This window comes from Canis lupus, chromosome 24, assembly GCF_048164855.1.
Source record: "Canis lupus baileyi chromosome 24, mCanLup2.hap1, whole genome shotgun sequence".
NCBI lineage: Eukaryota > Metazoa > Chordata > Mammalia > Carnivora > Canidae > Canis > Canis lupus.
Genome location: NC_132861.1, coordinates 46,249,316 through 46,272,007, shown reverse-complemented (window position 1 = coordinate 46,272,007; position 22,692 = coordinate 46,249,316). Strand labels below are relative to the sequence as shown.

Sequence of the window (22,692 nt, the reverse complement as noted above, 5' to 3'; positions counted from 1 at the left end):
GCGCAGACAGTCCCGCCTCTAGTCTTCTTTTCCACTGCAAAGAGATGTAGTTCTGGCTTCTTTCCTGTCGTGCCGTGCCCGGGGCAGCTCAGCCACTATTTTAAATCTCAATTATAAAAGCGGGGCTTCCCAGGGAAGCGTGTGAAATAAAGGACGTGACCAAGAAAGGAGAGCCAGGGCCAAGCGGGGGTTGGAGGGAGGCTGCCTGGGACGGCGGCGGTGGGAGCGGCGGTGGGGCTGCTCCTGGGGCTCCGGGGCGGGGCGGGGCGGGGCGGGGGGGGGGGGTCCCGGGGGCGCTGGAGGGACGGGCATGGCGCTCCGAGCTGGCACATGGGGCTTGGCTGACCAAGTCAGACGACGGCCGCGCCCCGCCCCCCCTCCTGCGGTCCGCGGTCCGCGGCCCAGCGCAGCGGGCGGCCCCGGGCGCTCGGGCACGGCGGGGGCGGGGGCGGGGGCGGCGAAGCCCGGGCCGCGGGCAGCCGAGCGGGGACCCGCGCGCACGGGTGGGAGTCGCCCGCCCCGCTGGCCCACACACGCACGCGCGGACACACTGAGACACGGGGGCGCCCCCGGGGCTGCAGCCAGTCGCGCCGCGGCCGAGGCGCCGCCCCTTTATTCGCTTCAGGAGGCGGAAAACTTTCTCAGCGCGACGACCACGAGCGCCAGCACCACGCAGGTGGCCAGCAGGGCGGCGATGACGATGGCGGCGATGGCGCCGGGCCCCAGCGAGCCTGCGGAGGACGGAGGGCGGCTCAGCCCCGCGGCTCCGCAACCCCCGCCCCCCGCCGCCCCCCAGGCTCCGCGCCCTCCTGTCCCGCCGCCCCCCCAAGGCTCCGCGCCCCCCCCACCCCCGGGCCCGGGCCTGCCTCCCTAAGGCTCCGCGCCCTCCAGCCGGACCCCCGCCCCGGCCCGCCCCCCCCAAGGCTCTGCGCCCCCCCGGCCGGCCCCCCCAAGGCTCCGCGCCCCCCGGCCCGTCCCCCCAAGGCTCCGCGCCCCCCAACCCCTCCGCCCCGGCCCGCCCCCCCAAGGCTCCGCGCCCCCCCCAGGCCACCTCCGGCTCCGGCCCGCCCCCCCGCGGCTCCGCGCCCCCCCATCCCCCCCCCGCCCCGGCCTGCCCCCCTAAGACTCCGCGCCCCCCGGCCCGCCCCCCGCAAGGCTCCGCGCCCCCCAACCCCTCTGCCCCGGCCCGTCCCCCCAAGGCTCCGCGCCCCCCAACCCCTCTGCCCCGGCCCGCCCCCTCAAGGCTCCGCGCCCCCCAACCCCTCTGCCCCGGCCCGTCCCCCCAAGGCTCCGCGCCCCCCAACCCCTCCGCCCCGGCCTGCCCCTCCAAGGCTCCGCGCCGCCCCCCCCAAAGCTCTGCCCCCCCCCCCGTAACCCCACCCCCACCCGGGCCCGCCTCCCGCAGGTACCGCCGCCCTGGTCCAGACGCTCCCGCGCGGTGCTGTCCTCGGGGCTCGGCGTGGCGGTGGGGGCCGGGGGCCCGGTGGCCGCGGGCTCCCGGGCGGGGCTGGTGCTCTCCACGGGGTCCTCTCCCGACGGCAGCTCGGCGGGCTCGTTCCACAGGGTGGGCGCGGGCTCCTGCGGGCCCTCGGCTGCAAGGCCAAGGACGGGCGCTGGGGGCAGGCGGCAGGGCCGACCGGGCCGTGGCCCCGCCCCTGGGGTCAGACCGCAGCGGCCTCCCGTTTCAGCCCCTACTTGGCCAGACTGCTCCCGAGCCCGAGCCGGTGAAGACAGACGGACGGGAGGCCGAGGGAGGGAGACGGGGACCAACAGATTCTCCTAGAAAACAGCTGGGAAGACCCCGAGCCGCCGGCCGCAGAGCTTCAGGACCGTGGGCGGGCGCAGGGCCTCCACCTGGGATCCCTCCTCTGAACTGCCTGGCTCCATAGGCCTGGGTGACATGACTGACACTTGTGAGGGACCCTCCCCCTGCAAGGCAGACACAGGTCTGGAGACCAGAAGACCCTGGAGAGGCCAGAAGGGGGTGAGACGACTCCCCCCACCCCCACCCCTGCCCCCAACAGGAACCAGGGTCCCTGCCTACCCAGAGCCCCAGGAAGTGGGGAAGAGAGGCAGACTCCTCCTCTGCTTCCCTGCCTTTGCCCTAACCTGGGCAGAGCCACACAGCCCGCAGGACATGGGGCCCAGTGCCCACACATACCCCGTGTTCTGAAGCTTAAACCCCAAGGTGACTCTGTATCCTAAGAAACTGCAAGGCCAGGACATTGCTGCTTCCAGACAGAACAGGGCCAGAGGGATGGGCAGGGGTGTCTGTGGTCAGTGAAAGGGAAGCCCCAGGAAAGGGCCGATGCTCCCCCTGCCCCCACACAAGCTGGGGCTCAGTCAGCACATCAGTCCCTGTGCAGCATTCTCTGCAGAGGCCTTTCTCTGCTCCTGGGTTGGGAGTTAGCAAGGTTTAGAGCACCCAGGGGCTCCAGGGAATGGGGCAGGTTGAGACTGAGAAGCCTGTGTGACAACTGCAGCCCCATATCCCCACCTCCGCCATGCCGGCCCATGCCAATTTCACACACACACACACTCACACTCACACACTCAAGGATCCTGGTCCGAGGAGTCCCACAGCACTACCCCAACCCTGGACCCATCTATCCTTCCCAGACAGGAGGCCCCAGCCACCCAGTTTAAGTTCAAGACCAGAATGGCAGGCAGTCTCTGGGCTCCCCACCCCAGCCCTGAACATCGGTTTTAGCAGGGTCAGGGCTGGCCAGTGCCTAATCTCAGTTGTGATCCAGAGACGCTGAGCCCCCACGCAGTCCCTAGAATGGGTTCAGCAGGTGCCATGACAGACATCATCTCTTTAACTCCAGCTGCTCGGTGCCTAGGAACTGTTGTATCCCTGCCTCAGAGTTGAGGAAACCAAGTCTTGGGGGGGGGGGGGGTGCCTTTGTGAGGAGTGCTGCTGGGACTCCAAAACCCCTGGACAGTGAAGTAGCAGGAAACACTTCCCAAGAAACCATCAGGGAAGTTGTGTAGTTCATGCAGCCCAGCCAGCCTGCCTGCAGGTCCCCGAGGCACCTTTTCCTCCAGAGGCTTCACCCCTGAGAGCTCCCTCTGGTACAGACAGGCCAGGGCCAAGCTGCTTTCAGACTCACTGGCTTGCAGAGAAAGGCTGCTTTCTGGGAAGACACAGAGGTGCCTTTGGGTCTTTGCTGCTAACAGTGCCCACCTGGGGCAAATCACGAGGAAACATGAACCAAATTCAGGGTCAGTCTTAAAATAACCATGCTTTCAAAAACATCCAGGTCATGAAAGACAAAGAAAGGCTGAAGAGCTTTTCCAGATTAGAGACCAAGGAGGTTGAATGCAGCATGTATTCCTGGATGAGGGGTCCTACGGGGTTTACTGGGGAAGAATGAATATACTTAGAGAACAGTACTGTATCGATGTCTGTGTCCTCATTTGGATAACTGACTGGTTATGTAAGAAAACATCCTTGTTCTTAGAAGCATTTAGGGCCAAAAAGGCATGATGTCTACAACTTACTCTCAAATGGTCAACATTCAGAAAAGTCAACTGGGTAGATGAGAGACAGGAAGAAAAGCAAATATGGCAAAAGTGAATCTAAGAATCTACTGGAGTTCACTGGGTTTCATCTTGAAACTTTGATGTAAATTTAAAAGCTCTTTACAATCATACTGTACAGGTCTCCCCAGGCCCTGCCCCTGCAGCCTCTCTCAGGCCTGGGCTAGATCCGGTCTAGGCTCAGCTTGCAGGCAGGGACCGCTGTTCCGTTCCCCAAGGGTTACCTGAGCTGACATCCCTTTTCAGGAAACGCCCTGGCAAAGCAGATCTCCCAGGGGCAAAAGGTCCCTGGGATACAGTGTGAGGGAAGCTTCTCACTGGCAGGGCCTGAGGCTGAACCAAAATGCTGGTGTCTAGAGGCCGCCTTGACCCACTACCAACTATGAAGACCACCCCATGAAGGTGAGGGAGTAACCCTGTCAGGCCCCCGTTGTCACTGCCTGGGGGGGCGGGGGTGGGTCTACAAGCCTTGTGGCTGCTATGGAAAGTGCTGGGCCCCAGACATGCTTGCCTCAGGCTCCTAGGAGCTGAGCCAGAGAAAAAGCCTGAGTATGCCCACTACTAGGCTCTGAGGTCTGGGGCTCGTAGACTGCCTGTCTTCCCAGGTAAATGGACAAACCATTGGCTCCCACTTGCTCCTCTTATACCCATGGCAGGAAGGCTACCACAGGGCTCCTGGGTACCAGGCCCAGCCAACCTGGGTAGTATTTGGGGGAATCAGCTACCTGGAGCTAGCAGGGCCCAGGTAAGCATCTCCTTCTGCCTGTTGCCAGAGCCCAAGAGCCATCTTGGGGAGAGAGGCCCTCTGACCAGGGCAGTTGGGGCGCACTCAGGCCTACTCCCCTTCTGGGAGACCAATGACCCACTCTTATTCTGTTGCTCCTCACAGAAGCCAGGTCCTCCCTGCCAAACACACTGGCTCAGGCCACCTTATCCCTGCCGTGTGTACCCACTGCAACCCCTCCTCCAACACCAAACCAGTCCCTAAAGCTTGAGGGGCTGAACCCATGGGCTTCCAAACCAAAAGGGCAGGGTCCGAAGCCTCTGTTGCAACGTCACCCTGGGACCCCGGGAGACTGACTTCCCTCCCCACTCCCTGACTTCACTTCCCAATCTGTGAAATGGGAGTTGGACCGTGCCTCTCCTTGGTCTACACAAGTAGTAACTGTGCTGGCATTGCCATCGTCAGCTGCTGCCTTGGCCCCAGGGCCCCTCTGGCCAGATACAAGCCAGGTAGATCTGTGTGCTGTACCTCTGTTGCAGCTGACCATCACGGGACACCCCCAGAGGCCTGCCAGCATCTGAGTAGGCTCAGAACTGCAGCCTGGACTCAGCCACCAGCCTTCTCGTAAAGGAGGTACAGGTGCCAGGAAGAGACCAGAGCCTTTTCTTATCCTCATCTACATGTCTGTATTTTCTCAATTTGCTATAATAAAAGGAGAAAACAAAGTTGAAAGGCAATAACCCACCTTCCCCCCCCCCCACCCCATTGTATCTTGGAGAGCCCTAAACAGAAGCAGCTGTCAGGGAGTTTGCCGGCAGGAGGGCCCTTCTAAAGAGTGGAGATGAGGGAAACAAAGCCAGGCAGAGGGACCAACACAAGCAAAGTCATGGAGGAGAGAGTCCCAGGTATGGAAGGTGAGCTGTGAGCCCCAATGGGATATTAAGTGAGAACAGAGAGACGGGTAGGACCAAGGGGGACCTGTGATAGACCAGGGTTAGCAAGTCCTGTGACTCTGACCAAGGAAACCAGAAGGGGGGGGGGCTTGTGACCCTGCCACAAGCCCGGGCACAGTGGGTTCTTCCCTGGTCCCACCGCCTCCAGCTGCCCTGCCTTTCGGTAAATAGGTTTGTTTAACACTCGCTCTGACCACAGGGCCGTGAGGCCAGGCACCCAAGCTCACAGACAGCCTTTGTGCCAGCCATGAAGGGCCTTTTCATCGCTGCCCTGGCCTCCCGCCTGCTCAACCTGGCCTGCTCCTCCTGCCCCACTAGCTGCAGCCACAGGCAACCGACAGGGAGGCCAGGAGGCTGGACCTGGACCTCAGCCACAGAGCCACTCCTTCCCTGCGTGCCTGCTGCAGGACCCCAGCCCACCAAGCAAAGGGCAGGGGGCCTGTTAGGCCTTGTACACACCTGCTCAGAGCTTCTAGCCCAGAGTGGGGTAGTTGAGAACCTCCCAAACATCCTCCCTCACAGAACGGCAGGAAGAACAACAGCCAGCCAAAACCCCAAAGACTCCAGGGTGGAGTTGGCCTGCCTGTTCTTGGTAGGACACGTGGAGGGAGGTGAGGCCAGGTGAGGTCCTAGAGATGCCAAACACGTCCCCAAACATTCCTGTGGCAGCAGACAAAGCCCACCCACCCAGCCTGTGTATGCACAGCCTGATCCAGGGCTTCTGGCCAGTATCCTAGGCAGGGAGAGCTGGCTACTCAGGGAACAAGAAACTGGACAGGAGCTCCCCAGGCGGCCCCAGAACCTGGGCAGGCAGGCGCCAGCACCTTCACCTCTACCCACTTTGACCACTGGGCAGGGGTTGGGTGGGTGTGGAGGATTTACAAGGACCACAGTCTCAAGGTCTAGTCCATAGAAGATGCCATCCTACATTCAGGTCACTCTCCCAGTTCCTGGGGCATCACACCAGCCCGTCTTGCCCAACTGGTTCATCTCCCATATAAAGGGAGGCTGGGCACCTTCCCAGCCTACATGAGGGAGGTGTTTTTGCCCCAAGACCACCCTGCACCCAGAGGAGGGGCTGGGGACATTTAGTCATGTCCCCAACAGTTACTGGGTGCTACAGGAGGCCTGGCCCATCCTGAAAGCTCTTATGTTTGAATTTGGTAGTCCTATGGTCCCCTGCAAGGGAGGCAGAGCTACTGACTGCAGTTATCACCGTGATACAGATGAGATGTACAGAGAAGCTGAGAAACAGCTGGTAAACACAGCCAGAAGCAAAGCCAGGCTTCTTCTTCCTAGGGCATCTAGAGAGGCCTGGATGCCCACAAGCAACTCACCATCACCCATTTCTCCCTGGTGTGTGTGCCTGAGTGTGTGGCTGTCCCACTAGGCCTCACACCCCCCAGCAACTCTCCCCAGCGCCATGCTCAGGTGGCTGGCATCCACTTGACACCCTGATAGATCCACAGACATTCCCCCAAAGCCTATGCTGCAGAGAAGGTCTCCCAGGGTCTCCTACCCACACCTTTCTCCAGCCCAGGACCCCCTCCCACACACTGTCTTACACACAGGGGCCCTGAAATATTTCTATTTTGGCTCTCCTCATGGCCAACAGAGATTGCTTTCTTCCAGGGTGAAGACTATTCAGGACCTGTCTGTGCTATTTCTCTCTTGAGCTTTGAAGCTGGATGGGGCCAGCCCCTCCCAGCAGAGGGCCCTAGCACCATGCCCCAGGTCCAGGGAGCCTGCCACCCCAAGCCTATTGGGACTTTCCTTCTCACCAGACCCCCGACCCAGCCATTTCATCCTCAGTACTGAGGCTAAGTCCAGTGTCCTCATCATGATTTTGCCAAGGAGTCTCAGGCCCTTGCTCTTTCTGGAATTTCTCATGGGCTGGGAATAGTACCTGAGTCCTCACTCTGGAAGGACATTTCATAAAGCCAGCAGAGAAGGGCTTGCAGGGTTGAAAAGTAAAACAACAGAGCTCTGTAGTTTCTGCCTAGGAGCCTGGGGCCTCTGGTCCTTCAGCCGCTTGCCTTGTGCCTGATGCCTGCTCCTGACTCCCAGGTCTGAAACCTTCAGATTTTAGCATGCTGGGGTAATCCCCACGTCCCCCAGGCAGCTAACGTCCCTGGCCTTGCTCCGTAAATCACCCCCCTGCTTCACGGGCCATCGTCCCCGTGGCTAGCAATTCCCAGGACATCGACTCGGCTCCTGGCAGCCTATCCATAGGAGCCCTCCACAGAATCGCCCCAAACAGCTGCCCCATCTCCTATGAAGGGCCTCTGCCCAGTAGGCAATGGAGAATGTGGCCCAAGGTGCTTCTTGGCCCTGGGCGGCTGGTGGCAGCAGAGTCAAGGGAGCACCCTTACCTGTGAGCACTGCGGGGGCCAGGACCCCGGGGAGGAGCAGCAGGGCCATGCGTAGGGCCAGACAGAATGCCATCCTGGCCTGTGAGGGTGCGCAGCTGGAGAGCAGGGTGCACCGACGACTGAGCTAGTTAACTTCAGAGCGGCGGGAAAGAGCTATCAAAGGGCTGGGAAGGGTTTTCATCAATGCAAACTCTGTCCTCCTGGGACACCGTGCCCGCCCCCCACACATCAGCGCGCACACACACACACACACACACACACAGACACAGAGCAAAGCTTACAGAACCGACTGCTTTCCTGAACTCCAAAGTAGCCCCACCCTCAGAGAGGGAAAGAAAGAGGAAATTTCTCTCTTTGCCTCTCTCCCTCCCCACAGCCCTCTCTCTTTCTCTCTCTCTTTCTCTCTGTCTCTCTCTCTCCCTCTCTCTCACACACACACACACACTCTCAACCACTGGAAGAAAGATTCTCAAACTTCAATGTGCAAAAAGACTCACCCAGGTTACTTGGAAAATGCAGATGCCTCCAGCACTCTGTTTCAGGGGGTCATGGGTAGGCCCAGGGATCTGCATTTTAGTGCCTGTGGCCCTGGCTTGAGAGACTGAAGCCCAGGCAGTCAGCACTGCACAGAGTCAGCTCACTCTTGGGCTCCGACGCCTGGTGGGGAGACAGCACTCGTCAGGGTTTGTGAAAGAAGCACTTTTAACGCAGTTTCAATCCAAACCCTCAGTAGCTCTAGTCTTTCCAGAAAAGCTCATGTCGTTAAACTTTGCCTTGTTTCTTCTTCTTGCTCTCTGTTCTCTCAGGTATCTGAGACTTGAAACACCACCTGTGTGCTCCTGGCATCTGTGCCCACCCTGGGTGTGGTGCAGAACTTCAGCCGGACCACCCACGGCCTCCCCAAAAGCTCCATGGGTATCTAAAAAGTATATGTAATTTAACGTGTCCAAACCAACCCTGACTCCAGTGCCTCTCCAGTCCTGCTCAGTCAGTGGAACCCAGCCCCAGATCTTCCCAGATGTCCTAGCCACATAATTAAAAGTCATCAAAGGTTTTTCTCTCCCTTACTCCTGTCTAATCTCTCAGAAAGTACTGCCAGCACCCCTTACCTCACACTCTTCATGCTTTCTCCCTGAACTTAGAAAAGTCACCTTAAAGGCTTCCCTTGGCCTTGCTCGCTATTCTAGTCCACTGGCCTTGACTAGGTTCCTCCAACGTAGCAAACGTGGTCCTGTCACAGTGCCTTTCCACTTGCCATCCCATCTCCCAAAAGGCAGTCCCTCAGCTCAGTATGTACCTATCTCATCACCATTCAAGTCCTAATGAGTCAGCCTCCCATCTACCCATCACATCATTTCTTTCTAGCACTTACATATACATAAGATTCTCATTTCTTTCACCGTTTTTTTTTTTTTTTTTTTTTGGTGAATTTTCTGAGGAATAACATATATACTGTGAAATGCACAAATCTTATGTTCTTATGTTTACAGTTTGAGGAACTTTTATGAATGTATACACCAGGGCAAACAGCCTAATCAATATCGAACATTTCCAGCACATCAGTAGCATCCTTCCTGTGTCCACCCATCAGTACCTCCAAAGCACAATTCTGTCTTCTGTCACTATAGTTGAGTTTTGTCTATTCCTGAACTTCAAATAAATGGAATCATAGGACATGAACTTGTTTCACTGGCTTTTTTGTTGTTGTCCGAGATTCTGTGAGATTCATCTACATTGCTGCATGTAGCAGCTTTTTTGTTTTTATTGAATAGTAGTAGTATTCGGTTATATGAATATGTCACAACTTAACCATGCTTCTATCCATTTTGCCATTTACCTGTGTCTATTTGGGTTATTTCCAGGTCTGAACTTCTATGAATACAGCTCCTATAAATATGCTTGTACATGTCTTTTGGTGAAAATACACGCTAACTTCTCTTGGTTATAAACCTAATGACAGAGTTGCTAGGTCGGAGGGTAGGTAGTGTTTAGCTTCTGCAGATGTTGCTGAGCACTATTCCAAAGTGTTCCAGTTTATACTCTTATGAGTACTGTAAGCAGTGGCTCCACATCCTCACCCATACCTGGCAATGCCAGTCTTTCATTTTCTAGTCATTTTGATAGGTATTTAATGGTGCCTCATTGTGGTTGCATTTCCATGACTAACACAGTTGAGCACCTTTTCATATTCAGCGACCAAAGGAGTATCCTCTTTTGTGAATGGTCTGTTCAATTTTCATTGCCATTTATTAGAGTAGTCTATCTTTTTACATTTATTTTTGTTTGGGTTGTGTGTGTATCCAAAATAAAAATCTTTTGTCAGATAGAGGTAATATTGCCATTAGATGAAGTGTTTATAGTTTGCCTATCCCCACTATGTGACTATAAATCCCAGGATGGCAAGGGCTGTATTTTGTTCACCAATGCATCTCTAGAACCTAGCACCACCATGCCCAGCATGCAACAGGAACTCAGTATTTGGATTCAATCCATTGGGATTTCTGGGATGGAGTTAACATTGAGCATCTTCTCACTTGCTTATTCATGTATGTTGCCTTATTACTCCCCAGGCTCCCATCCTCAACTTTTTGTGCCCTGCAATGTAATGAAGCAGCATAATGTAGTCAGATAACTACAGTTTCAAAATGACAGTTTTCAAGGACACTTGAAACTTCCTTTCTAGCTGACTTCCTGTTAGCACCTGCTAATGGGAGGCACTTGTGAGATACAAGGTGGGATGGGAGAAGTGACACTCTCTGACAGCTCTAAGAACATCAGGGACTCAGGTTAGGTGATGGTGGCTTTGGGGGCAGCCACATAAAGTTGGAAGTACAGGTTCTGGGTCCTTGCTAGGCAGCTGAAATCCAATTCCAGGAGCATTAGTTAAAAGTGCTGTGGCCTCTGAGGAATCTTTCTTTAGCCCTGGCTGATGTCGGTTGTCTAGGTGCAGTTGTCAACTTATAAGTAAACTTCCCTTCCCTTTTCCCTTTTCTACTCCTTCAGTCCTTTAGACATCCTTAAAATATATCCCTGCATTAAATCTCTTCTGTCTGAAATACCTAGAGTGAATCCTGTTTCCAAGTCAGACCCTAATACAGAGCTTTGCACCTGGAATGATCCTGAGAAACAGGCCCTCAAAGATGTGTTTCTGAGTTTGGCTTGCCACCATGTTTGAGTTTGAATGCACAGAAGACCTGATTGCCAGTAGAAAATCTGATCTGGTAACATGTGGCATGCCATATGTTAAGACTCATGTGGTTGTTTTGCATGAAGTGCCTACTGAAGACAAGGCTTAAAAGATCAAGTAGATACTGTACTTGATGTTTATAGAGGTGATGATGATATGATCAATAGGACAGTGAAATGAATTGGCTACTTGTTTTACTGTAGTGGGTGTTCACAGAAAATGACAAGTTCAGGCTTTAAATTTGAAAGCCAAGTCATGATCAAAGAACTAGAGCCCTTTTGTGACAGCCTTTAAAAAATATCTTTTTTTCAGGGCACCTGGGTGGCTCAGTGTTTGAGAATCTCCCTTTGGCTCAGGTCATTATCCTGAGGTCCTGAGACTGAGTCCTACAGACTCCTCACAGGGAGCCTGCTTCTCCCTCTGCCTATGTCTCTGCCTCTCTGTCTCTCATGAATAAATAAAATCTTTTTTAAAACCTTATTTCTTGTGGATACAGGGCATAACTGGCTACAGATCAGGCCCCAAATCTGTGTGAATTGCAGAACTACAGTCTTGAATTCACAGCTGTGTCAATTTTCTCAGGTGAAACCTATAGCACTGATTGGACAGGAGTGAGACCTTGAGATTTGGAATGGGGATGTTTGGGTAGACTCAAACAAATTTGAGACTCTTCCACTCATAAATCTTCAGGCTTCCTTACAGAAGCAACAGATTTAGAAAAATGGCTAATTCCAAATATGGGAAAGGAAAAGTAGATGATGAGTCTAGAATATCTCATGAAGAAAGAAGTGCTCAAAAAATGAGGGAGAGCCAAGTTGGAGGGGCACCAAATGAACAATCTATGCATGAAAAATACTATCAGATTCTAACCTATAGTGTATGCACAGGCATGCATGGGTGTGTGCACACACGTGCGTGTGTGCATGAAAAGCTCTTCCTTGTAACAGAGTGCTAATAAGTATAAAAGGAAAGTATGGCAAGTATTCATTGTTCAAGCAAGAATCAATGGCTGCTTAAACTAGTGAATAAAAGTTTGATGAGGAGGGGTGCCTGGGTAGCTCAGTAGGCTAAGTGTCTGCCTTTAGCTCAAGTCCTGGGATTGAACATTGGGCTCCCTGCTCAGCTGAGAGCCTGCTTCTCCCTCTCCCTCTGCTCCTCCTCCTTTCTCATGAGCATGCTCTCTCTTAAATAAATAAATAAATAAATAAATAAATAAATAAATAAATAAATAAATAAATTCTTTTTTTAAAAGTTTGATGAGGAATCGAATATTTACAAAGTCTCATAGTATCTCCCATAAAAAAATCCTTTCAGTGGAGAAACCAGGCAGACACCACCTTAATCAAGGGATTAGAATTAACATCACCAGTAATGGTTCAAACCAACATCATCATATGTTATGATGCGTTGAGGACGTAACATCATTTCTGTATTATTCCTGCCCAATTGCATAATCTCAACCAAATCCTGAGAAAACACCAAACACAAATTGGGGCATTCAACAAAACAATTGTCCTACATCCTTAAATGTCCAGATAAGACAAAGACAGACAGAGGAACCATTCCAGGTTAGAGAAGACTCAAGAACATGCCGACTAAATACAGAAAGTGATCATGGATAGCGTACTGCACCTTTTTGTTTTCTCCTTATAAAAGATATTAGCAGAGCAATTGGTGAAATATGAATGAAACCTAAATATTAATTAATAGCATTATATAATTTATTTCCTAATTTTAATAATTACACTGTGGTTATGTAAGAAAATGTCCTTGTTTCAAGGAAACGCCCTGAAATGTTTAGGGGTAAGGGACATGTCTGCAGCTTGCTTCCAAATGGTTCATAAATAAATACAGAGAGTCATCATTAAGAAAAACTGATTATCCTGAAAAACTGATAAAGCAGATACGGTAAGACGTTAGCAGTTGGGAGTGAAAATCACGTTGGAGTTCTTTCCACTCTTCTTCCAAGTTCTAAGTCTTGAATTACTCAAAATAAGGTCTCCCTTTCCTCCCAAGGGTCACTATTTTTCAATAACAAATGATGCAATAATAGGACCTAGACAATGACCATTGAGGAATGTTAAAACTGCTACATGAATGGTCAACAACAGACCGGTTATATATAACAGACGGTTATACCATTGAGGAATGTTAAAACTGCTACATGAATGGTCAACAACAGACCGGTTATAATGGGTGAGTCAACTCTACAGCCATGGGACGGACTGATGAATTTTGACATAAGGAAAATATGGGACAGCCAGACAAAACCACTTGCTGACATGACTGATGGGATGCAACAGGATGTACACCATGCCAGCAATGAAGTATTCCTTGAAGGGAAAGGGAGAATCTGAATATAGTCAAGCCTCTAGATCTGACTCCTAATATACAGAAAATGTGAGAGAGGAGTTAATTGATACTATAAAGGATGCTCCTTGCCGAATCCAATATAGGATGTTCCATGGATAAATGATTCCATTTTTTCAATTTCATTTTTGAGGAGGAACTGGATTGCACCAAATGAACTTCATTTTGATTTTGGTTCAAACTTTTAAAAAAGACACCTTTAGGACAATATGAGAAAATGATATATGGACTGGGTTTAGATATTAATTATCAACATGGTTAATGTGATACTCGCATAATAGTCTTTTTTTTTTTTAAAGATTTTACTTATTAAAAAAAAAAGATTTCACTTATTTATTCACAAGAGACACACAGAGGCAGAGACACAGGCAGAGGGAGAAGCAGGCCCCATGCTGGGAGCCCAATGTGGGACTCGATCCTGGCACTCCAGGATCATGCCCTGAGCTGAAGGCATACGCCAAACCGCTGAGCCACCCAGGCATCCCTGTTCTTTTCTTTTTTCAAAGGCATACTCATTAGGGTGCCTGGCTGGCTCAGTCAGAAGAGCATGTGTCTCTCAATCTCAGGGTTGTGAGTTCGAGCCGCATGTTGGGTGGAGAGCTTAAACAAAACTTAAAAAAAAAAAAAGGCATCCTTATCTGTTACCGCACACATTAAAATATGTGACATATCTAGAATTTGTCTTAAAATAGTCTAAGAAGGGGGCACCTGGATAGTTCAGTCAGCTAAGTGTCCAACTCTTGATTTCAGCTCAGGTTATGATCTCAGGGTTGTGGGACTGATTCCCATTGTCGGGGTCCACACTGGGCATGGAGCCTGCTTAAGATTTTCTCTCCCTCTCACTCTGCCCCTCCCTACCTTTAAAAAAAAATAAAAATGTGAAATAAAACAAAATTGGTAAAATGTCAATTGTTGAAGCTGGATTATGTTAGGTAGGAGTTTGTTAATACCAGTTGCTGTAACTGTTTGTGTCCCCCCAAATTCTTATGTTGAAGCCTAGTGATGGTGCTTGGAAATGGGGCCTTTGGGGGTGATTAGGGTTAGATTCGGTCATGAGGGGGGACGCCTGGGTGGCTCAGCGGTTGAGCATTTGCCTTTGGCTCAGGGCTTGATCCCAGAACTCTCCCATCAAGTCCCACATTGGGCTCCCTGCAGGGAGCCTGCTTCTCCCTCTGCCGGTCTCTGCCTCTTTCTCTGTATCTCTTATGAATAAATAAATAAAATCTTAAAAAAAAAATTAGGTCATGAGAGTAGGGCCCTGACAAAGGGAAAGATGATCTTTAAAAGATTGAAAGATAAAGGATTAGTATCCAATATGTATAAAGAACTGATACAACTCAACAAAGACATGAATGAACATTTCTCTAAAGAAGACATCCAGATGGCCAAAAGACACAAGAAAAGATGCTCAAAATCACTCATTATCAGGGAAAGGCAAATCAAAACCACAATGAGATATTACCTCACATGTGTCAGAATGGCTAGAATCAACAACACAAGAAACAACAGGTGTTGGTGAGGATGTGGAGAAAGGGGAACTCTTTTGCACTGTTGGTGAGGATGGAACTGGTGCAGCCACTGTGGAAAAATGTGCAGGTTCATCAAAAAATTAAAACTAGAACCTCCCTATGATCTAGTAATCACACTACTGGGTATTTACCCAAAGAATACAAAAACGGTAATTCAAAGGGATATATGCACCCGTTTACAGCAGCATTGTCTTCGATAGCCAAATTATGAAAGCAGCCCATGTCCATTAAAAGATGAATGGATAAAGATGTCTCTCTCTCACACACACACACACACCATGGAATAGTACTCAGCCATAAAAAAAGAATGAAACCTTGCCATTTGCAACCACGTGGATGGAGCTAGAGTATAATGCTAAGTGAAACCAAATACATATGATTTCTCTCACACGTAGAATTTAAGAAACAAAACAAATGAGCAAATGAAAAATAGAGAGACAAACTAAGAAACAGACTCAACTAGAGAAAACAAACTGATGGTTACCAGAGGGAGCTGGGGCGGGGGTGGGGGACAATGGGTGAACATAGGTAAAGGGGATTAAGAGTACACTGATTCTGATGAGTACTGAGTAATGTATAGAATGGCAGAATCACTATATTGTACACCTCAAACTAATATAACACTGCATGTTAGCTATACTGGAAATAAAATAAAAATCTTAATTTAAAAATAAATTCTTTATAAATAAATGTCAAAAGGTGGATAAAGAGAGACATGAGCTCTCTGCCACCCAAGGACATAGCAAGATGCCTGTCTGCAAACCAGGAAGAGGGCCCTTTACTAGACAGAATCTGCTGGCACTCAGATCATGGGACTTCCTAGACACTCCTAACACTAGTCTACTTCTATGTAGGTTTGAAATTTTTCATTAATAAGAAAACCTGAACTTGGGATGGGGGGGAAGCTAATTAAAGACAAAAGTTGCAATAACCTCAGGACTATTAAGGATTCAGACCCCTCGAGAATGAAGGTACAGGGCAAAAGAACATGGAATGAGAAATAAGGAAATAAGTTGTACATTATCACCCATAGCTTGTGAGCTGGTACAGAGACAAGAACTGTAGCAGCTAAGTATATGTTATTCACTGCCTATTTTAGATGGTATTACTCTCTTCTTAAGAGGGTTTTTTTTTTAATATTTTATTTCTTAGTAATCTCTACACCCCACATGGGGCTCAAACTCACACCCTGAGATCATGAGCTGCATGCTCCACCAACTGAGCCGGCCAGGGGCCCTTCTCCTTGCTTTATATATTTGTAGATATAAACCAATTTTTCTATATTCATGTTCACACACACAGTATCCAGGTGAGATTGTTAAGTGAACTGGAGAGACATTAGAAGAAGAAATGTGTGGGAAATATCAGAAAGGGAGACAGAACATAAAGACTCCTAACTCTGGGAAACGAACTAGGGGTGGTGGAAGGGGAAGAGGGCGGGGGGTGGGGGTGAATGGGTGACAGGCACTGAGGGGGGCACTTGACGGGATGAGCACCGGGTGTTACTCTGTATGTTGGTAAATTGAACACCAATAAAAAATTAATTTATTAAAAAAAAAAGAATCACCTAGAAATGGACAGAATGACTGATGGGATCACTGAATATGGTGTTAATGGTTTCCCTACAATTACTGATCAATCCTTCAGTAACTTTACCTTTATCCATTTTGCTACTAACCTTTTCAACACCAACATTTTTCCATTTCTTTTGACTGAATATTTGTTTTATGATGGGACCCTGAGCCATCTAAGGCTTAATTTCATGTTACTAGAGAGTCAGAAAATTAGGTAAGTGACTAAGCCCTATATGAGGCTCACCATACTTGCATTTCAACTTAACTCTGCTTCAGGAAAACTGCAAAGGTTGATTATCATATATCATCCAGAACCCATGCTGAAACACAAGTGTTAAATCTGAAAACAGTGTGGGTTGGCAGTATGCTGCAAAGATGTGTAGATGCACACACAGATCGCACTCACAAACTCTGGAGGTCAGAGCAGTATCAGGTAGGCAACACTTCTCTACTCACAGACTGCCCATTCTGTACTTCAAAATAATTTCCAATGCTAGGTCCCACTCCAAATTAGAAACTCTGGTCATGGAGCTTAAGGAATGATTTTTGCTTCAAGTTCCACAGATGATCTGGTGCTAGCTGACATACAGCTTCATATAGAACCTGTACCACACTGCCTCCCTGCGGGCTACTTCTATGCACTAATATTAAGATGTCCAAGAGAAATTTTATCCCTATTTAATAATAGTCTACCGTATTGAGCCTACATGAGCCTACAAACTCCCTTCACTCTGGCAAAATGGCCTACAAACACTATTTATCAAGTATTTTATGCACTGGGCACTATACCATGCACTTGCATTTTAAGTTTTTTAAAAGATTTATTTATTTATTTATTTATTTATTTATTTATTTATTTACTCATTCATTCATTCATTCATTCATGATAGAGAGAGAGAGAGAGAGATGATAGAGAGAGAGAGAGAGAGGCAGAGACACAGGAGGAGCGAGAAGCAGGCTCCATGCCAGGAGCCCAACGTGGGACTTGATCTCGGGACTCCAGGATCACGCCCTGGGCCAAAGGCAGGTGCTAAACCGCTGAGCCACCCAGGGATGCCCTGCATTTTAAATTATTGATCATAACCACTTGATAGTTTCCATTTTGCAGATAGGGAAAAAATACTTGCCCAAAGTAGGTGGTAGGACCAACATTCATATCTGACAGTTTGACTCCAGCAACTCCATTCATGAAACCAGTTGCAGGTTCACTCCACAGGATACCTTAAAAAAAAAAAAAAAACCCCACCCCAAATCCAGACTCTGTGCAGAAGTAGGAGATGCCAAACACAGCAAGGCTGGGCCTTTGGAAATTGCTCTGGTACCCCAGCTCTGCACAAGAATGGAAAAAGAACCTCCTCATTGGAAAACACTGAGATCCTCAGTCCACAGACCAAACTGGGGTAGTTTGCTAGACTTCCTTTCCCATGATCAATGTGTACAAACGATCCCCAATTTTTCCAACTTCAAAACAGAAAATTAGAGCAAATTAGTGTTAGAGACTAACCACCAATGCAATATCCATTCTCCCCAGTTCTTAGAAACAGCACCCCAATGGTATTTGGGGTGGTAAAGCGGTCAACTAAAATCTCCAAATTTCCAGTCTTCCTTGCAACGAACTATAGTTACATACTTATGTTCTAACCAATAAGACTTTAGACATTGGGAAGGACTCCCAAAAAAGCTCCTATTTATGGAGGACTAAGCAGGGAGGAGTGCTCCTTTTGCCTCACCCCACTCCCTCCTCCTGCCTGGAATATTGGGCTGATGACTGTTGCTCTAGTAGTCACCGTGGACCAAGAGTGACCATGAGTATGGAAGCCACAATCAGGATGGTGAAACAGAAGAACCCAGGTCCCTGAGCAACATGCCAGCCTCTAGATTTCACTTGAGAAATAAACCATCTTGTTTAAGTCACTTTGTTTGCTTTTCACCTTCTATATGCAACCAAACCTAATACTAACCCACCAACAATTTTCAGGACCATTTCTTGCTCTAAAAGAGGAATTCAAAGGAAAAAGTAATTTTTCCTAATCTACCACTCCTACACTTGAGGAGAAAGGAAACAATCTTTAAGAAATTATGGCTCTGCTTAAGATCTGAACTGAATTTTTAAGACTTTGTTTATTCATGAGAGCCACAGAGAGAGAGGCAGAGACACAGGAAGAAGCAGGCTCCTCACAGGGAGCCCAATGAGGGACTCAATCCCCAGACCTGGGATCACGCACTGAGCCGAAGGCAGACACTCAACCACTGAGCTACCAAGGTGTCCCTGAACTGAGTATTGAAGCTATTATGAGTTTCATCCTCATGGTGTCATCCCTTTGCCAGCAACAAAACGGGGGGAATGATAGATTTTAGGCTACATTGCAGCAGTCAGGGAAAAAGCCCACTTCTCTCCCCTTGCTTCCTGGCATCTATGTGCTGTTCCTCCCATACAGTGAAGCATAGCTATGTTGTTTTAGTTGCAAAACATTCCCAATGACTAATCCCCAGAGGGAAACTCCCCCCTTGCAGGTTCCTAGTCCACAAGTGGCACTACCAAGAGCTGTATAGGTTCTTCGTTCCCAGGACATCCAATGACATCCCTAAAATAAACATCACACATCTGGCTGCTTCGAGGTTCCCAGGCTCCCCACCGTCCCAGCAAGGAGACTCATTAGGAACCGCCTATACTCAAAGCAGGGCCAATTCCATTATCTCCAGAGCTGGGCTTTCTTTTTGCTCCATGAAACCCATCAACCAGGAGCTCCAGCTTCCATCTGGAATATGCTCTTGGTTAGAACTTACTGTCTGGAGTGTGCATGCCTGATGCTCTTGTGAGGAAATTCTACTTCCCACACACTGGAAGCACAGGAGAGAAATAGCTTCATTTCACGGTAGCATTTCTGTCAGACATATAGACTTTTTATTTTTATTAATAATGCAGAGAGGGCACTTTGTATAAAATAAATTTCAGAGATTCCTGGGTGGCTCAGCGGTTTAGCACCTGCCTTTGGCCCAGGGTGTGATCCTGGAGTCCCAGGATTGAGACCCACACTGGGCTCCCTGCATGGAGCCTACTTTTCCCTCTGCCTGTGTCTGCCATTCTGTGTCTTTCATGAATAAATAAAAATCTTTAAAAAAAAAATTCCAATTCTTTACCTGATCAATTAAAAAAAATACTGTTTGTAGAAGGATACACTACTACATATTTATAAAATGGTTGCTTAAAAGATAAAGCCAGAAGTACTATTAATCTATCCTGAGGGATTTAAAGTAATCCCTCAACTCAGAGCCAATGGAGAGTTAAAGTTCCTTGATGTATATGCATAAACTAATTTTATGCAGATAATTACCCAAAATGGCAAGGACATCTCCCACCCCACATGCTCTTCCGACAATGTGACCTTACTTCTTCCATCAGGATGGAAAGGGTCTCATGTTTCCAGCCCCGAGTCTCAGTAGCTGTGTGAGGATTTTGACAGTGACACTATATGACTTCTGAGTTTAGGGCAGAAAAGGTGATGCAGCCTCTGCTTGGTTCTCCTCTGGCAGGGAGCCCAGTGCCACCTAAGTCCAACTACTCTGAAGATATGCTGATGAGGAATATATAGTTCCTCTAGCTATGAAGCTAGCTGAGCTCCCAGCCAACAGCCAGAATCGAATGCCACTAACATGAGTGATCCATCTTGGCCAACCTTATCAAATCTTTCTAAGATCACAGCCCTGTTGACATATGGCCACAATCAGGAGACCTCACAGGAGAACTCCCCAGCTGAGCCCTTCCCTAAAATAAGGACTCATAAAGTTACCAGCAAAATGAAGAGGTTGTTCTAAGTAAGTTTGGAGTAATTTGTAATGTAGCAACAGTATTGAGAACACCACCTAGGGGAAAGTCTCCATAATAAAGCTATCTGGTCTGGGTATGGTCTTTTTTTTTTAAGCCTCCAAATTAAGTAAAAGCAAACCATGTACAAAACAAATACTTTAAAACTAAGAGTTAAGATAATTAGCAAATTAAATTTATTGAAAGGGACAGAATGTGGTAGTTGGAAGTCCGTGAACAGATGAGAATGTGAGAAAGAGCAGGAGGGGTGGTTTCTTTCCACTAAGTGGGAAATTCCTCAAGTAGAAGCAAGGTTCTTGGTGAAGTAAATGCAATGTTCCATGATAAAAATGACTTTGCTACCCCAAATCTGCCTACCCCACCCCAAATGTTTGTGTTTTAATTTTTAATTTATTTTTATTTTCCCTGAACAAGCACACAGTGGAGTCCAGTTTGGAAGGTGTGGGTAGGCTCTGGAAGGAACATTCAGAGGGTGTGTCTGTGGTATGAGGGCAAGAGACCATCCACAAGTCAGCAGAAAGGGACAGTGAAAGGAGTAAAGACATTTGGTCAAACTTACCATGTTTATCTTGACCTCTACATTCCCAAATACAGAACCAGCCAGTGTTCCACACCCTGGCAGGAAAGGCCATGGCTGCCTCCATGTCTCAGGGGCTCACGTGTCTGGAGCGTCTCCACGGTGCCAAGAGAACGGTTTAGTGCAAGACTTAGCCTTGACAAAGGTGAGTACAAGAGGCACTCAGACAGAATACCACCACGTTTTATTTAAGTTCTTTTTTTATTTTCCTCCACACTGGCAAAATTCCGAGGGAGCTTAAAGTTTTGTAAACATTTTAACTATCCCTCTTCCCCACCCCCCCACTTTTGAATTTACAAAGCAAAGGAGAGCAGGAGTCCCAACTTTTAATGGTTCCCCATCTCCTCATGCTATTTGATCCAAAAACTATATACAAGTTTGTAGCAGTCTCTGTATAGTTATTGTACATGTTTGGGAGGGAGGGAGGGAAGGAGGCAAGAAGGGATAGGGAGAATGGTGATCCAAAAGAATAAAAATAGAAACCAAATATAATCAGCCAAAACCAAAATGCTCTCAGAGCAACTCCAGCCTTCTTCAGGCAATGATGACAGAAAGAAAAGGTGCTCTACCAGGAGCCACCCGAACCACAGCACTTCTCACACAGGGACGGACGGTCCAATGGCTCCAGACCAAAGTGTGACTGGCAATTCCAGGTGATGTTCTGCCGGGGTTGGGGAGGCAGGAAGAGTGTTTGTTTATAAATAGGGCTTGAATACATTTATAATTGAAGTGAAGGGGTATTAGGAGGCCATGATCAGAAGCCAGACCAGGCTTCTCTCTCCCATTCTCTCCCATCCCCTCCATCCCACTGCATTCTCCTGTGTAGTGGTTTCCCATGGATGAAGGTCTTAAAGATGGTCAGGTTTTGTATGTTTTCTTTTCAGAAAAGGCAAACAACTTGCCACTCCAGAATCTTTAAACAAAACCTTTTGGGGCCACAGCAAGACACACACGCAATGCTCTGAGGAACCAGATGAAATTCCGGGCTTTTATCAGAAGCAAAAGTTTATCCCTATCCAAAGTGAAATTATACAAATTCATACATATGGTAAAGATCCTAGCTGCCTCTTAAACGAGACAAATTTTCAGCAGAAAGGCCCAAAACAAACTGGTCCTAGTCCTCTGAAGTAAAAATATTTATGGGAAAAATCAGTTTTTGTAAGAAAGGAAAAATTAAGAATAAGTCCTTCTCCCAGGCCATAGGGTTTCCTTTGTCCAATCAGGTTGGCATATGCTAAGGGAGAAGTCAGCTTGCTTGGAAGTCACTATCTAATGAAGAAAAACATGAATCCTTTCTCCGAAAGGATGTTCAGAAAGAACAGGCGAGGGGTGTGCAACATCAAACCAATCCAATCTAAACTCCACCCCACTCAGGGCCTCTTCTGATGCAATCCCAAAGTTAGCAGTGGCAATGCAACCTTCAGACTGGGGGTGCTCTGACTGTCTTGTCGGACACTCAAGTCACAGTTCATGGCATGGTGCTGCTGGCCAATGTCTGTTACCATTAACTCTCTTCATGATTGCACCAGTTAGACCCCTTGCCCTTGGGTGGGGGAGGGGGTTAAAAAGAAGAAGAAAAGAAATAGAAGGGAAAAAGGTGACATAAGAAAGTAAATAGCTATTGGCAGATCCCAACACACTTTCTGGGACACAGTAGATGAAATCACGGCACAGTAAACAGGTGCTGCCCAAAATCAGCCTTGTTGGGGAGTAATCCCAACTGCCACCCCCAAGACACAGGGTCCAGTCCACTTATCTACAGTCTGAGATGCTCACCAACAAAAACAGTTTAAAGAATCTTGGACACAAAGGGCTAGAAGAAAAAGCCTGAGATGATCGGTTCTGTGATTTGTTGCAGAGTGATAAAGAGTAAATGGTGAGTAAGTGTTGTGTCCAAAGGTGGAGAATCCATGGTCAGCGGAGAGGAGAAGGAAGGCCAGTCCACTGGCAGGTGCTCAGTAGTCATCCAAAGTCTCGATTTCACCCATATTGAGTCGCTCTGATGAAGCATTGACTGAAAATCCTGCCGGAAAAAAT

The 22,692-nt window shown here is 48.7% G+C and overlaps 2 protein-coding genes across 10 annotated transcripts in view; both read right to left on the bottom strand.

Moving 5' to 3' along the window:
* Positions 1 to 507: 507 nt before the first annotated feature.
* SNORC (secondary ossification center associated regulator of chondrocyte maturation) lies at positions 508 to 20,778 on the bottom strand. Its single transcript, XM_072796716.1, has 5 exons — positions 20,638 to 20,778; positions 8,090 to 8,249; positions 7,593 to 7,756; positions 1,410 to 1,592; positions 508 to 731 (listed from the first exon to the last, which is right to left on the bottom strand). The coding sequence occupies exons 3-5, from the start codon at positions 7,663 to 7,665 to the stop codon at positions 622 to 624; spliced, it is 366 nt and encodes a 121-aa protein (XP_072652817.1). The 5' UTR covers positions 7,666 to 7,756; positions 8,090 to 8,249; positions 20,638 to 20,778; the 3' UTR covers positions 508 to 621.
* A 42-nt stretch (positions 20,779 to 20,820) lies between these two features.
* Positions 20,821 to 22,692, bottom strand: part of GIGYF2 (GRB10 interacting GYF protein 2) — a 136,238-nt gene continuing 134,366 nt past the window's right edge. For all 9 annotated transcript variants that reach the window (XM_072796704.1, XM_072796708.1, XM_072796706.1 and 6 more), the window contains one exon: positions 20,821 to 22,678. In XM_072796704.1, the coding sequence (XP_072652805.1) occupies positions 22,611 to 22,678 (68 nt within the window). In that variant the 3' untranslated portion in view covers positions 20,821 to 22,610. The remainder of the gene's footprint in view (positions 22,679 to 22,692) is intronic.

Bases quoted from the DNA above. Each gene is read 5' to 3' on its own strand.
- SNORC (XM_072796716.1), bottom strand. From the start codon at position 7,665: ATGGCATTCTGTCTGGCCCTACGCATGGCCCTGCTGCTCCTCCCCGGG. The intron at 1,593-7,592 runs GTAAGGGTGCTC...TTGGCCTTGCAG, and splicing joins GGCCCCCGCAGTGCTCACAG to CCGAGGGCCCGCAGGAGCCC. The intron at 732-1,409 runs GTACCTGCGGGA...CGTCCTCCGCAG, and splicing joins GCGTCTGGACCAGGGCGGCG to GCTCGCTGGGGCCCGGCGCC.